We start from the raw sequence: 16,120 nt of genomic DNA on the forward strand, positions 1-16,120 counted from the left end.
AGGAGATGATTTCTTTTTCTTTAAAGATGAAGACCATCACCAAGCACTCATAGCACATTGCTTTAGTTCAAGAGGTAGAGAAATTCCAAACTGTTATGTTAAACCATAAAACAGTGCTTTAAAATACAGTGATTTCTTCAAGAGACTTGGGAGTTTATTTAAAATCTGCTGTAGGCTTCGACAGATATTTCTGTCATTGCAACTAACACACTGGTGTTTGGTGCTGCAGATGTCCTGGTTGACAGCAGTGTTAGCTGGGACCCGTGTGTAAAAACAGGAATGTTCCTGGGGTGGCACTGAGTGTCCCGCAGCCCTTAGGGATTGAGCAGGGCGGATTCCTTCCCAGCCTCCTCACAKAAGAATGGTTTGTTGGCTGTAAAGGGCCCTCTTCATCGTTCTGCAGCTATCCATAAATTCAAGTAAAATTGGCTGAATTCTGTCTGCTGGGAGACAGGGTGGAGATCTTACAGAATTTGACCTGCCTGTAGGACCCAGGGCAGTTGCTGCATGTCTGGGATTCAGGGCCCCCTTCAGCTCGGGAGGATGTGGGTCCCCACCGGGCCGGTGCAGGAGGGTGCCCTGAGCCAGTGCAGGGGTCACTTGCTCTGCAGTGTGTTCTCCTCTGGCCCAATGGAGCCTCTTGGAAAAGAGGGATGCACGAGGACTTGCTCACAACTCGCCTGTGAAGGCGTGCATGTCACCAAAAGATGTGCTGGTTTGGCTTTTTTCCTGTTTTTGCAGATTCATTTTTGTTGCAACTATTTACATTGTTAGCATGTAAGCATAAAATACTGTACAAAAGCAAGTTTTCTAGAAAGTGCATATCAGCTGAAACATGGCTTTAATTTCATTTTGTGTGTGTGTGTGTATATATATATATATATAAGGCTTTCTGTGGGTACGTGCTTATAATGAATTTACATTGAAGTAAGATTTGTATAAATTTATAAAGCCATTTCTAAATACATACTTATTTATAAGTATGCACTTATGCATGTATAGGCATATATAGGTGTGTAAGCATACAAGTAATGCTTACTCCTGGATTAGCTAAACTCCCACAGTTGTTCTTAATAAGATTTAATTCTATTCAGGAATAGAAATTACTGCCTGCAACGCAGTTTAGTAGCACAGTGACTGCAACAGGAAACCTTGTTGCTGTGTATTTTTAATTTGCAAATAAATGTTGTTTGCATTAACTTGGAAATCAGTGTTTCATTTTTCTTCTGAGGGGAAGGTATGCAATGCCTACTGCCCAAGAAAGGAGCTCTAGTTCTCTTGCCCGGTGCTTCATTTTCCCCCTTCAGTAAAACATCTGTGTTTAAAATTTTGAAAAGAAATCTAGACATGAAGATTGATGAAGCTCTCTTGCTGTTATCTTCAGGGGGCAGTGGGTTAAATCAATTTAGTCCGTGGGGAATTTTCGTGCTTACTTGCACTTTAYTACTTGCAAAGCAATTAAGATATTTTCTCCAGAGTTTTTATTCTTCAAAGCAGCATTAATTAGTTGTGTGTAGTAGCTTAAAATACTATTATTGCAGCAGTGCTTTTGAATAAGAATGACCAGGGATTCTAGATGTAATTGCCCTTATCTTCCATGATGAAATTTTGATTAAAATAATTTTAAACTTTTTTTAAATAATCAGAGAGGACTTAGAGGGAAAAAAAAAGGATTTTTGTATCTCTCTCTTGCTTTCTTTTCCAGCTTTGCTCTTTCCCCCTTCTTTCTCAGTATCTGGAGGTTTATGAACAGTAGCCTGAAGCCTGTTTAAAGGAGTGGCCAYGGCTGTAGTCGTGGTGGATCTCATGGTGCTTCCAGGTCCACACAGGTGTATTGCCTGGTGCTGGCCATGTGCACCTGAAGCCACCGGGTACTGACCKTGACGAGTAAGCCCTGTTTGCAGCCCCTAATGCCCCCAAGCCAGAGAGGGGAGCAATACCAGGTATGTGAGGGCCCTTCTTGAGAGACTGCAGAGGGATCCAAGCCGTGTCTGTGAGCACGGAAGTAATTCCTGTAATGGCAAAAACTGGCACTGAGTGTCTCCCAGGGCGTCTGGTAGTCACTGGCCACACAATATAGGGAAGCAGTCTTAATTATAAATGTATTTGTGTGGCTTTACTTTATCGGTCCCACACTTTATGTGGAGAAAAAGAGGGGAAAGGGAAAAAAAATAAAAATAAGAAGGCTTCTTTGAGCAAGTGACTCAGTTTGTGTACAGGACAAGATGTGTTTGTTTACATGCTCAGGATGTGTTGCTGCAGCATTAAGGCAAATCAAAAGATCTTCTGCGTGGTGGAGTTATTGTTCTATTGTTTATAACTGGAAATGGGCCAATGCTTAAAACCAACTGGAGGCTTGTGTCCTGTTGCAAGTTATGGCCTTTCTGTCCGCTTTTGAAGTGTTTCAGCTCTAAGCAGTAATACTTTCAAGAGGCCTTGCTACTATAAAATCGTGAACTAACTGTTGCGAAGTAGATCTTTACAAGGGTTGCCAGCTCAAAGCAATAAGAAGAATTAGACCTCACTAAAATCAATGTTTGGTTGTGAGTTTSACTTTTTTTTTTTCCCCCCCCTTTTGTGTCTGTAAATCACGGTGTCTTAAATCTTCATAACATTGTTTAGGGGGAAGGAAGACATTGTTGGTTGTTGACTATTAAGTTTGACGTGAGTTACTTCCCTTGGAGGATCAGGAATTTCTTATGATTGCGTGTTTCCAGAAACTAGGATTTCAAGATCTGCAACCTCAATAGCACTTAAATTAAAAGGATCGACTGTGAAGCAGAAAGGCCTTGGTGAGGGGAAACAGGTGACCTATAGCTTTATCAATATGGAACAGCTGATCTGTGGTGAGAAGTTAGTCTGGTGATAGGAAAAGAATTTAAAAAAAAAAAAAAAAAAAACCACACTAAACCTCAAAAGGTGGATAGTCAGGATATGCTGGAGCAATGTGAAGTTGAGGTAGTTGAGGCATTCTATCCAGTTCTCACTTGTGAAAAGGAGTTTAAAAGTTGAAAATGTGCAGCAGCTGGTTCTTCACAGAGTAGCTCACATTATTTTGGAAAATTTAATTTTTACCACCTATTTCAATATTGTTGTTTCAATATTCAGTTGTCAGGTGGGAGAGACATCCCCTTAGTGGGAGCTGGAGCACTAGATTCTCATCCACATTTTGGGATGCAACCACCTATGTAGCATCTGGGGCTCCCAAGTGTTTCCCTATTTTGCCGTGGAAAGCTGGACATGAGTGAGCATGCACATAGAAGTGACTTTTAAATTTTGATTTAAGAAGGGATGGTGCTGCTCTGAAAAATCATGTGGTGCGCTTAGCCTACCACTCTGGAAGCTTAAAAATAAGAGTTTAGTAAATCTACATGCTGCTTCATCCTTGAGTTGCATTCCGAGCCAGAACGGTGCTTTTACGGAACTGCTGAGCAGTAAATGGGAAGTGGCTTATTTATTTTCATAAAACCCCTTTTGAAGTTTGCATGAAGTAGCATGGAAGTCGTTTTTCTTGGTCTGCTTGTGTCAGCTTTGTGCTTGAGAACAGCCTGGGCAGGATAGACATGCTGATAGGAGAGCGGTGCAATGGGGCATGTTCCCTGGGATGGGGGAAGGATGAGGTATTAGCAAGAAAGCAGCAGTGACTTCTTCCCCTTGTTGTCTCCTCTCCTGGTGCTGATTTAATCTGCTGTATCTGTTCTATCTAAAGCCTTATCTACACACAAGCAGCAGCCTAGCTGATTTGGCCATAGTTCATTCCTATAATAAGTAATTAGATGAAAGGTTGTTTCTGGCATACTCCTGTTTGGGCCTGAGCCCATGAGTGGGATTTGAAGCGAAACRGGCGTGGTTGGGAGCTTGGTTGTTTGAGGTGGGTACGAGGATGTTTAATGTTGACAATTCAAGAGATAGAAAATCGTCCTTGCAGTAACACCAGAGCTTATGTTATCTAATATGCTCTTTGAYATTTCTTTCCTCACAGTAGGTTTTAAAACATTTTGGAAATGTTTATTTTTTGCTTAAACCAAACGAACAAGCATATTTTCACGTTTATTGATGGGGTTGTGCTTACGGTCYCAGGCCCTCTGTGCAAATAAAAAGCAATAAACTGGAGGGAAGAACAGGCCATCAAAGTGCTCCTGAGAAGGGGGCGGTTCTGGATCTCAGGCAAATTTCTTAGCCTTGGTCTTCAATCTCCCCAGTGCGAGGCAGAGGCAGGGCTGGCTCTCTCTCTGCTTTGCCACGCTTGCAGCCCTCTCCGGTCCATATGATGCACTGAGTGTAGACTCTTCTCTGTCCCTGTTAAGTAGCTCTTGAAAAGGCAAACCTGGAGCAGAAGGAGGTGCTTTACCTCCTTCTTACCTCATGTGGCATTCAGCACAGCAAGAATTTAAGTCTTTGGGGCTGGGTTTCTGAAACTTAGTGGAGCCCTTAAAAGCTTTTATGAGGTTTAAGCACCATTTTCAGCTGCCCTTGAAGGATGTGGCCCTAGTGAGTTTCAGAAGGAGCCCTGGAATTGAAAGAGGTGGTAAAACTTGGGCCAAATGCTTTTCTGCTTTGAGAATATGCTGAGAAAGTGGCAGTTCTCTCTTAGATCCACCGGCATCCGCTGTGCCTCTGCTGTATGTAACCTTTCTGACAAAGAAGAATTAGTCCCAATTACTTTGTTTCTATTGCTAAGCCTGCAAGATTCAAGACTGCCTGTGTCCTGCATTTGTCCTATGGGATTATATTTCCTAATCCGATACCCTGTGAAAGCCTTGCAAAATGGACCTCGACGTTGCTGCGAGAAGGCTGCGTTTGGCTGGCACAGCCTGACGGCTGATGCTAGTGAGTTCCAGCCCACCTGAGTGTGCTGGAACGGGACGAGGACTTGGTGTCTTTGTGGCTGCCTTCCGTTAGTGACGGGGCCTAACGGCGCGGGCTTTTCCGTGGTCGCTTCATAGCAACGATCGATGACTCGGGCTTGCAAGTGTGTTTTTCCTGTCTGCTTTTTTTATGCCAGTTCTTAAATGGGCATAAAATAAATGTATGGAATAGTCATCAAGATTCAGTCAGACACCTAAGCTGGCTGGGCTGTTCTCCTCAGAGAGCTACCCATGCAGTTGGCAATTCGTGTCYGCAGCCATTAGGTTGTTTGGAGCAGCCTGCACTAACCTGCGCTTAGTGACTGCAGGTTGTCTTCTCTGCTCGCGTCCCACCTAGGGTCTTTGGGGAAGAAACAATCTCTCCTCGTGCTTTCCATACTGGAACCAGAGGATACAAAGGATTTTTTCCAGAGGCCTGGCTTCTCCTTCCTTCAGCAGTTCCTGCCCCTGTGGTACCCTTCCAACCTGGRCCTGCTACTCTGGGTTCTCCTGGGGCATATGTGCACATGGCTTCTTCTGAACTCTGGGCAATGCACTGTTGTGTCTCAAGCACTTTTCTGCTTTTTATGAACATGAGTTTGCCTTTCGACCTTAAGYAGAGTGCTGAGTAAAGTGCCCCTGCCTGTGCCTGGGAGTTGAAGGGCTTCTAGCAGTGTGCTGTGGGCTGTTCCTGCGTATGTGCTTGGATCCTTGGAGGGGCACTGGGAGAGAAAGGAGTTATTTTTGCCTCTGACAGGAGCCTGTTGAGTCATGTGTGGTGTCCAGCTTTGGTGCAGGCAGGGAGCCTGAATTGCTGCACCACTCAATGACTGTCCTTTACTTCAGGAACACAAGCATTACAAGTTGGTTCCCAGATGGGCTGTAAGAAAATACATTTGCAAACTGCTCCATAAAACACAGCGGTCTCTCTAAACCCCAAATTTCTAACCTCAAGTTAATGCTGGTTATAGCCAGCCCAGTGACCCTGTGCAAATCTGGCTGTCCCTGGTTCTCCTAGAATCCAAGACCTGGACGTATCTCTGGCCTTTCCTCAGGCTCTGGAGTAATATTCGCCTTTCTTGGTGCTGTCACACGCCTCTCAGGGCTGCTTCCTCTAACCTGTAGCTCATCTCCCAGCTCCATAATTCTTGCTGTCTTCGTAGGAAAGCTGGGTGATGGTTCCATTCTCTTAAGTGCTTTTTGCTTCTGAAATGTAGCTGGACCCAGATGGACTGTTTTGGTTATTCATGCTGCTACTGAATACACTTTTTTTGGAGGGGGAGAGAGAAAAAAAAAAAACCCACTACCAATCTGCTAACAGCTTCTTTAATCTGAAGATCTTGGCTGCATTGCCAGAAGTCACGGAAAGGAGGGTGGCAGTGAAGGAGTTCAGGAGTTCTTCCTCACGTGTGGCTGAAGAGCACTCGTGTGGTTTGAGGAGGGTGTTGGGTCAGTCTCCCGTGTGGGAGAGGATTTCAGGCTGCTTCAAAGGGCCGCAGCCCCTGACTGTAGGTTTGTCGGGGCTGAGGTGGCATCACAAGCTCTGGCTCACGGGCTTCTGCTCTACGTAATGAAGCGGACAGCTCACACAGCAGGCAGGGGAGCCCACCCTGGCAGGGCTCAAGGGAGGGGTGATGTTCAGCAGCCCCGGGGCAGCGCTCTGCATTTCGGGATGGCAGTGCTGCAGTGAGGAGGACTTGCAGAAGGGGCTGAACTTGGCCTTCTGGTGTCCTGGGGTCATACTGTTAAAGGCTGAGCTGGAGCACCGTCATGGATGGGGTTTTGCTGAGCTTGTTCCATGGAGCTATTGAGCTAGAAGGCTGGTGCTGGTGCATTTTGGTAGAAGTATTTGGGTGCTGCAGTGGCTGCTTGCTTGTAATAAGCAGTGTAGATAACATCAACAGAAGGTTTCCAGAGCCTCTGTTGCCTGCATGAAAGCAAGAGGGCAACTGCCAGCTGGGTCAAATACTTAGAGGAATACACTGAACATGGCTTTTCTGAGCCCTTGGTGGGTTCTCAGTCCAGTAAACTAAAACTAAAAGCAGTGGCTCCTGCCACTGCTTTTGTGAATCTAGATACAGTTCTTGTCTAAAATTATTTACTGAATCCAAGCCAAACTTAGGATTGCTTTTTACTCCTCCCAGAAGTAAATTTACCATATGCTGACCCTGGCCTGCCAGGGCCACATAGCTTCCAGCTGATMTAATCCCTCGATAGGACTGTTCCTTTTTCCCCTCTTGCTGCTGCAACCTTGAGGGAGGACGGACCCTTCCAGGAAGGCAAGAGGTGCATGATTCATGATGCAGACCTTGCAGTCTGCCAAAGCCTCCGGTGAGGGAGAGGGCGTAGGGRAGGAGGGATCTGGTTTGGGCTTGTGTCCAATTATTCCAGATTATTTTTAGACTATTTTGTACTGAGGAAGTAAACACTTAGTGCTGTGTGAAGGTCGGAGAGGACCCCACCCTTTCTTGGAAGTCCGYGCAGCCTCTGCTGCGTAACGTCAGCAGTGCTTCTGGCTCGGGCTGATGTGCAGTTCAGTGATTTATTGTAGTTTATTTTTGTGCCAAAGCATACCCAAAAATGTCTTGTCCTTTCAAGAAACCATTGTTTTATACTCAGCTTTTATCTTTGTTGCGTTTGTCTAGACCCAGTAAATACGGGTATCTCCGTGGTTATTTACCTTGATTGCTTTTTTACCCTATAGAGTAATGTGTAATACCTRAATTTATTTTAGCTATTGGTTATACTTATGAGACTCGTTCAATTAAAAAAACAAACCACCTTGCAATTAATTTTGAGCCAGCTGTGATTTTTATCACTCTTCAAACAAATTGTTGAATGCCGGATGCCTTCCCAGGCTCCAGGTGTGTGTTGTATCTGGGCTAATATTAAAATGAGATGTGATAATAAAGCAGGTTTTCTGTGGAGTACACTTGAATAATTGATAATAAATCAYGTRCAACTTTAATGCATTAATATAAATRACTTTGTAATTTTAATATTTTTACTAATACRAGGTTATTGTCGCTGGGCCCTGGCTCAATCACTTTCTTACCAGGAGCCTGCCAATTTTTAAAACACATTATGAAAGCAGAAAATTTCCCTACCATCACTTTTCTGGTAGTAGCAGGGAAGGGGTTGTGTTTTTGTTCTTACTTTTACTAGACAAGAGTTCGTTGTGGAGATTTTGGTGAGATGCATTTTACTTTTGAAGCAAGTGGGGCAGTGTTAGGCTTGGTGTCCTGTCGTCTTTCCTCAGAGAGGAATTGGTGAGAATAGGTACAGTGGAAAGCTGAGATTTACGGACTATGTGGATTTAGGAGCTGAAAGCCCGTTACAGCTGGCGTGCTTGTTAAACAGACTCTCCAGAGGCGGTGGCGAGGCAGCGTTAATGAAACGCCCCTGTCCGTGGCAGGGGCCGAGGGGTGGTGACAGGGGGAAGGAAAGTGTCGTGATGGGGCCGCTCCGGTGGCGACTCCTCAGGGACCTGTTTCCTTGAAGGCTGCCTCGGCTTTCTGAGGAGAAAAATGAATAATCTGTGATCTCTCTCGASAGCTGTAGCAGGCTTTGACCATTGCTAAGAGAACGTCAGAATAATTATTTCACGATCTCTTTAAATCTGCTGATAATAAAAATATATTCAATATTTAAAAAATATAAGCAATATAATAGTAACATATAAATACATTATATAATTATACATTATGACTATAATAATAGAAGTTATATTTTAAGATGTATTTAGGGATCTTTTCTAGATAGGTATAGTTTTGGTTTTTGTAAATAAGTGTAAATGATTTTCAAAAAATATATTCACTATGTTCCACCCCCCACTGAGTGGTGTTTATTGACCTACAGAAAGTGAGGAAAAATCCTCCATAATTTCAAAGCAAAGTTCATTCCATTTTGCTATTACAAACTACCATATATGGTTTACTTGTTATAATATGGGGGGAAACTGAAAGTTGGGTTGGAAACGAAGAAAAGTCAAATTCCCTTTTTCTTCTTCCGGCCCTCCAGGTAGAAAGACATGACATGAATACCCTGAGCTTGCCCCTACCCATCCGCCGCGGGGGCTCTGACACCAACCTCAACTTCGAYGTCCCAGACGGGGTTCTAGAGTTCCACAAAGTCAAGCTCAGYGCAGATAGCTTGAAACAGAAGATCCTCAAGGTCACGGAGCAAATCAAAGTCGAGCAAACAGCTCGAGATGGGAACGTGGCCGAGTATCTGAAACTTGTGAACAGCGCCGACAAGCAGCAGGCTGGGCGCATCAAACAAGTCTTTGAGAAAAAGAACCAGAAGTCTGCCCACTGCATTGCCCAGCTGCAGAAGAARTTGGAGCAGTATCACAAAAAGCTGAAAGATATTGAACAAAATGGGTCCTCCAGAAGTACRAAGGATACTTCCAAGGATAACTTGAAGGATGCTCAGCATGGAAAGCTTCGTACGTCTGGGCACGGGACTGAGAGCAGCAAGTCAGGGGTGCCGGGCGTCTCCTTGACGCCGCCCGTCTTTGTTTTCAGCAAGTCTAAGGAGTTTGCAAACTTGATTCGAAACAAATTTGGCAGTGCAGACAACATCGCTCACCTCAAAAATACCCTGGATGAATTTCGGCCGGAAAGCAGTTCTAGAGCATACGGYGGCAGCACTACCATCGTGGCCAAGCCGAAATACGTCAGCGATGACGAATGCTCGAGCGGTACCTCTGGCTCTGCGGATAGCAATGGGAATACTTCCTTCGGAGCTGCTGTGGCAGGCACCCTGGACAGCCAAGGGAAACTTTCCATGATTTTGGAGGAACTAAGAGAAATTAAGGAGACACAGTCCCAATTAGCTGACGATATTGAAAATTTAAAAACGCAGTTTAAAAGAGACTATGGCTTTATTTCTCAGATGCTACGGGAGGAAAGGTACAGGTAAGATATAAGTATTTTTTTAACCATCCTAGCTTCCTTTTAGCCATCTTGAAGTGACTTTGAATGAGTATAGGGACTAGTCAGAAAGAATAAATGTATTTGTGTGTGAGGCAGTGGCGGTGGGATACTTCTGAAATAAGAGGAAAATATCTCATTAATATCTAGTATCAAAATGTTCCACTCCTTTCAATAAGTGGCAATACAGATGTAACATCAATACTTCACATCAGATAATGTGGTAATTGTTTTGCCCAAGGCTTGTCTGAAAATCTGCCATCTGACATTTTACTGACATGCTGTTATAAGAATACAGTGTGTAGGGGATGCCAGCTGTTTCGTAACTAATGGAAGGCTTCTGATCTATTTTGGCCAGTAAAGGCTGATCAGCCTGCGGTGTAGCAGGGCTGACGTAGAGCTGGAAAGTGCTCTCCTACTGCTGAGCACAGACACAGACAGATCCAGGGGTGCAGGGTCGCTGTGTGTCCTGCTGCAATGCTGGGGTGCTGTTCCCCAAGGTAACTAAGTGCAGTAGCACAGTGTCCTCTCGTCYTGTTTGAATGAAGAGAAGAGAAAAAAGGGTCCATGTGAACTCGATAACCCTAGCCACTGGTTTTCTGTTTATAAAATTAATTAATGACATATAAACATTTGTGCTTTACTACCTACGGTCAGTCACAAAAGCCTTTCAGTCCGCAGAACCAACACTTACAGAGTAGTTTCCAGAGTTTTTACCAATTTCTCTCCTGTGTGTGCTGTAATGCCAGTCAAGTGAATCCTTAGAGGTTACCTTTTGAAGTGTGTAATTGCTGTCGTGGTTTAACATTACTCAAGTAGAGAATACTAATCTAAAAATTTTTTATTTTTTCTTGAGAAGATACGAAAGATTGGAAGACCAGCTGAATGATCTGACTGACCTGCATCAACATGAGACAGCCAACTTGAAACAAGAGCTAGCCAGCATAGAGGAGAAAGTGGCATATCAGGCGTGTGAGCGATCACGGGATGTTCAGGTACTTTCTTAACTTCTTCACTTATTATAGACTTTTAACACTTTTTTTTTTTTTTTTTTTTAAATCTTGTGCTGTAAAGCACACATCTTTCTGCATATTTATATATAAAGAATGTGAGGAAAGACATAAGCCTGTATTTTACCTGCTTTAAGATGAGAATCTATAGCACGTGGTTATCCCTTTGCATGTTTCTATGCAATCTAAACAAGTGATGGATAGAATTATTTCAACCTAGAGTCTAAGGATGAAACGATTGTTTCGCTTTACCTTACCATAAGTTTAAGATCCACTGGTGATGAAGGAAGSCTCTGTGACTGTTATCTTATTTGTTCATATTTTAAATAAAACTGCCTGTACATCCTGGTGTTCACATTGCTGATGGCAGAGGGGACAACCAGCAGGCTGCCAGCAGAAGGCTCGAGCTCTGCTCTGGTTGCTTTGAGAGGTAACAAGCCCTCAGGAACTGAGTGAGGAGAGCACCGAGTCTAAGCCTGTCACGGGCTCCTTGGTAGGCTGGAGGCAGGTCTGCTGTGCAGGCTCTTTCTGAAGGCAGAACCTGAATCCAGAGCTCTCCAGTGCAAGGACTATGAAGTGTTGAATGACTTATGACCTGAGTCCTGGGGAGCTTTAGAGGCTTTTAAAGCTAATTGAGGTGCTAAGTTGATGATTCATTTTATTATTGTTGTTGTTATTATTATGACCTCATAATAACCTCAGGTGCTAAGCTCTGTTTCTTTTATCTCTGTACAGTTGGCCCTGCTTAAACKTGTCTATTTGGAGTTTGCCAAATAAGCTAGGACAGAGTGAAAGCATTTAAGTTAGAAGTATTTAAATAACAAGCTAACACTGAAGCACCCTGTCCCTAAGGGATGGGGGGAGAAAGTGAAGGTGGGGACAGTTCTTAAAGCCTTTGTTTAGCCTCTCAGTGCARGAGTCCACGTGGAACCACTTTGCAGATGGACTTTGTCTAAAGCAGCACAGGTAATTTGAGGAGAACCCCAAGCCAGAGAGGAAAGAAGGCCTGGAAAGCTCTTTAGCATGTAGAAGAGCACATGCAAACCCTAAGGGAATTTGTACCACCCATTGTCTTCCATGTAATATTGCTAAAACAGTGAAATGAAACTGTTTTTTCGGAGAGTGACATTTTTGCTTTGTATCTTAAGCCAAATAAGTAGCCCAGAGATGCCCTCCCAGCTCTGGCTGCCTCGTGCTCCTGCTGGCTGCTCTGCACTGACCCCGGTGCCTGCTGGTCACAACTCACTTGAAAGGGGGTCTGCACTTTGCAGCTGGGAGTGGGGAATGAGGAAGGGAAGTTGGAGCATGATTTTTCTCTTCTAGGCATTGGCAAAGGGTTATGTTGACCTATCTTATGATATAACAGCCTTATAGGGTACTATATAATAGTATTCAAGATGCATCTCAAGCAGAAAAAATATGTTTTGGCAAGGGAGTGAAGCAGTTAGAAAATTTTCCATGTTTTACTCTGAGAGGATTTGAGATTCGAGTGCAGGATTAGCATTTTTTTTAAGTACACCTTCAAGCAGGAGAGCGAGGTCTATGTTCTTTAAAACAAAATGAGAAAATGTCATGAAAGTCCCCTGCCATTCCCTCCATGGGGAGGCCAGAATTCTCACAACTGAAGAAAATAGTGGGATCGTGTTTCCTTGCTTTCYGTATAGGCTGCTTGGAAACCAGGTAATGTAGACCCAGAGGGACCTGGAGAAGCCACGTGAGGGCAAGCCAGGCTCTGAAGGCATGAGCAGTGTCTGAGATTTACAAGCAAGCCTGGAAGTGTGGCAGGCACTAAAGCAGAATGTAGGAGTTGAAGTTACGAATGGTGCAGGGAAAACCATTTGACTCGCTTAGGCACCTGAAGCTGCAAGGCAAACCTTCCCGTGGTGCTTAAGGCTGGGTGTGCTGAGCAGAGCTCCTGGCCCTGTGTAGCTGGCTGACCTGCGGCTGCGTTGGCTCGGGAATAAGGGATCTGAGCCATGGCTCCGGAGAAGTCTGTCCCTGGGTGTGCTTAAACCAAGGCTGCCCAGCCTGGCTGGGGCCAAATTGCGCTGCAGGAATACGACACTACTGCCCTTGTGTATGAGGGTAGGGGTGCAAAARTAGTCCAGAGTGAGAGACTTTGATTTCTAAGTGTGCCTCTGAGAGAAGAGCATTGAATAGTTTCTTCCGCCTGGCAGGCAGTTCTGGATGGAGGGGTTGTCTCTGAGCTCCAGGGCTGCGGCTCAGCTGTGAGACGTTGAGGTGCCGGAGAGTGGGCCGGGCGGAGCGTCGCTCCAGAGCTTCATAGCTGGGGCTCTGAAGCGGGAAAAGGCAGAGCAGCCCTGGGGATTTGCAGGCTTGTGTTCTACCTTGGACAGTCAGTAGCTACAAAGCAGAGCCCCAAGGCACTTGCCTGGCTGTGTGCTGGGGTGTGCAGCGGCGTCAGACGCGCCAGCTTCTCCTGGAGGAGGGGGCTGGATGTAGTCTGAGAGAAGTGCCTAAGCCTGGAGAGCGGAAGAGAGGGAGGATTTATTCACCATCCTGGCAATAAGAGGCTTCCTCCATGAGCAATCACAAGACTAGTCTCCCAGTTATGTTTTGCCTTGTGTATCTTACCATAATGCAGTCTCTGTTTCAGCAAATTCACCAGAACACACCATTTCCAATCTCTTACTGCTATACTTTATGCCAGAGGGTTCCATACAKGGCTGAAAGCCGTTTGGTGTGACTCGCATGCACATCCTTGACAGAGAAACCCGTGTGCTCTACACGTAGGCTGTGGACTCAGGAGCTTTCGTGTTGCCAGAGGGAGAGGGCAGGAACCTACTGAGACCCTAATCCCAGCGCTCCACAGTGGGTGAAAGCAGGAGAACAGAAGTAACATAGAGCAGAGTGGCAGCATAAACCAAATGGTCCCCGTTGCACAGCAGGCTTGATTGGCATCACAGCAGGGCAGTGCCACCCTCCTGCTTTCTGTAGTACGCACACAGCAACCAACTTGGAGGCGTTTTAATGGAGCTGAGGTTGCCAGGGCAACAGCTTTCCCAGTGCTCTGTCTCAGCTGTAGATGCTGGAAACGGGAGCTATCGGGAACGTGAGCGCTGTGCCCCTYGTCTCGAGCATGAACGTGGAAATGCTGCATTGCTGACAATGTTGGCAGGTTTAATTATGCTGAGCAGGCAGTGGTGCATACCTATGTACGGATAGGTACGTGTATTTGAGGGGGGTGGAATATGGGTGGCTCATTCAAATTTGAGGAGTCTAATAAATTAGACTTTCTAACCTAGCTGAGGGATGGCTCCACAGCTAAAAATGGAAGGGCATTATGGTGAAATACAGCTGCTCTGAACCTTGTTTTCTGTCATCCCCAGGAAGCCTTGGAATCGTGCCAGACGCGGGTTTCCAAGCTGGAGCTCCATCAGCAAGAGCAGCAAGCGCAGCAGTCTGAAACGGTTAATGCCAAAGTGCTCCTGGGGAAATGCATAAATGTTATCCTGGCCTTCATGACTGTCATCTTAGTGTGTGTCTCCACTATTGCAAAGTTCATTGCTCCTATGATGAAGAGCCGTTTCCATATCATCTGCACTTTTTTTGCAGTGACGCTGTTGGCAATATTTTGTAAAAACTGGGATCATATCATTTGTGCCATAGAACGGATGATTATACCAAGATGAAGCTACTGGTCTGGCTGTTTTGTTGTACTTTTCTTCCCCTCCTCCCCTGTTTTCTAAGAAGTGCTGTGCATATACAAGCTGGTTTTGCTTTTGTCTGTTTAAATGTGCAGACTGGATGAAGAGCGCTGCAAAGCCGTGGACTTTAAGGTGGAAATACATAAACATATACTTGGCAGACAGTTAYCTGTTCAACTAGATTGTTTCCAATGGGCTTTGTCTGTGATTAACTGCTCATTTTTGTCCTTCTTCTGCCTTAATCCAACTGTTTTTCCMCTTTAGAAACCTATAACCACAAAAAGCGTGGTACCTGGGGAGGGGCCTGGAAGTATAAAGTGTGCTTTTCACTGGAACAGGGAGAAGAGATTATGATCAGGAGGGAGCACATTATGAAAGTGTGTCAGCCCTGTGAGAGAAATGAAGTAATCTTCTCTGAAGCCAGTTAGAATGACAAGACCAATTAGTCACCTGTATTAATATTTCCTGATTCTAAATTATTAGATGTCTGTATATGGGGATTCTAGTTTTCAGCAGAACTTGATGCTTGTGCTGGGAACCCTTTGCACAGAAAACTTAATTTTCAAAATCTAGGCCAGTTATGAGTGCAGACCACAGTTACTGTTCTGTCCTGGCACTCTTCTGTGTCGCGCTCAGGAAACACACATACGTGGCATGAAGCTTCCAGCGAGGAGGAACCCAATGGCAAGATCTCCAGGCTGCTTTGCTGAAGGATTAAGGAAGGGATTCAGGAAGGGAGCCTCAAKCTTCAAGCACTGCAGCCTGCAAGGGGAAGGCAGCGCATGCGGGAAGGCAACGCTCAGGTCGGTCTTTGTGTGCACCGACTTGCTGGGATTCTCTAATGAATGCAGAGCAGCCCCGTGGTGGGACTCCAGATAGAGTGGATTTCTCTTCTTGTGACACATTAAGGGTGTTCCACGTGTGACGGAACAGATCCTTGAACAAGGGATTCAACGTGTGTACGTACTAAAACACTGTGCAGACTCTCTTGACAAATGTAATGAAAATAATGTGTTACAGTACAGTCCACTACTAGGAGACAGGGTTGGTTTTGTTGATAGAATTTATTTTACTTGATCAAACAGCGACTAAAAACTTTCCTTGAAATCCTTTGCCTGGTTCCCAGCCATAGTGTAAAATAAGATCTTAAATAAAAATTAAAAAATCAGATTTCTCCTCCACCATGTATTTCAACAAAAAAAAAGGTGTCTCTATTTATTCAGTATTCAATGTTACTTGTAATTGTTGYGACAAATTGTTTTTTATTTTAATAGCAGTATTAGTTATGCTGGAGCAGGGAAGAGGACTGCATGAGGTTTGTGTTTGCTTTTAGTCAAGTGCAAGAGCTGGCGCAGAAGTTCAGAAACAGAGTTGAGGAGCAGAGGGGTAAGGACAGGGGCAATTATTTTATCATTTTACTACTACTAGAGTAACAGGTGCTTTCTGTGGCCTCAAGAGCTGAAGGGAGCACAGAATGAATGGCCAGAACAATGAAATGACAGGGCCTTTAGCAGCCGCTACCAGCCCCCTTCCCTCGCGCAGACGTTCCCGCCCCGTGCCGCGGCTGCGCTGGGAGGGCTGCGCGGGGTCAGCAGCACCCGGGGAGCCCCGCGCAAAGGGCCCTGCGGCCAGCGGCGCCCGCCCCTCAAGGCCGACCTGCC

At 45.1% G+C, this 16,120-nt stretch overlaps 1 protein-coding gene across 5 annotated transcripts in view; it reads left to right on the forward strand.

Annotated features, from left to right (window-relative positions):
• The window catches only part of TMCC3 (transmembrane and coiled-coil domain family 3), a 50,101-nt gene extending 34,526 nt beyond the window's left edge, over positions 1 to 15,575 (forward strand). For all 5 annotated transcript variants that reach the window (XM_026035542.1, XM_026035537.1, XM_026035538.1 and 2 more), the window contains exons 2-4: positions 8,868 to 9,766; positions 10,641 to 10,776; positions 14,142 to 15,575. In XM_026035542.1, coding sequence (XP_025891327.1) covers positions 8,883 to 9,766; positions 10,641 to 10,776; positions 14,142 to 14,444 — 1,323 coding nt within the window. In that variant the 5' untranslated portion in view covers positions 8,868 to 8,882 and the 3' untranslated portion in view covers positions 14,445 to 15,575. The remainder of the gene's footprint in view (positions 1 to 8,867; positions 9,767 to 10,640; positions 10,777 to 14,141) is intronic.
• Positions 15,576 to 16,120: the final 545 nt, after the last annotated feature.

The sequence above is a fragment of the Nothoprocta perdicaria genome, unplaced genomic scaffold (genome assembly GCF_003342845.1).
Source record: "Nothoprocta perdicaria isolate Ctin4 unplaced genomic scaffold, notPer1 scaffold_160, whole genome shotgun sequence".
Taxonomy (NCBI): Eukaryota; Metazoa; Chordata; class Aves; order Tinamiformes; family Tinamidae; genus Nothoprocta; species Nothoprocta perdicaria.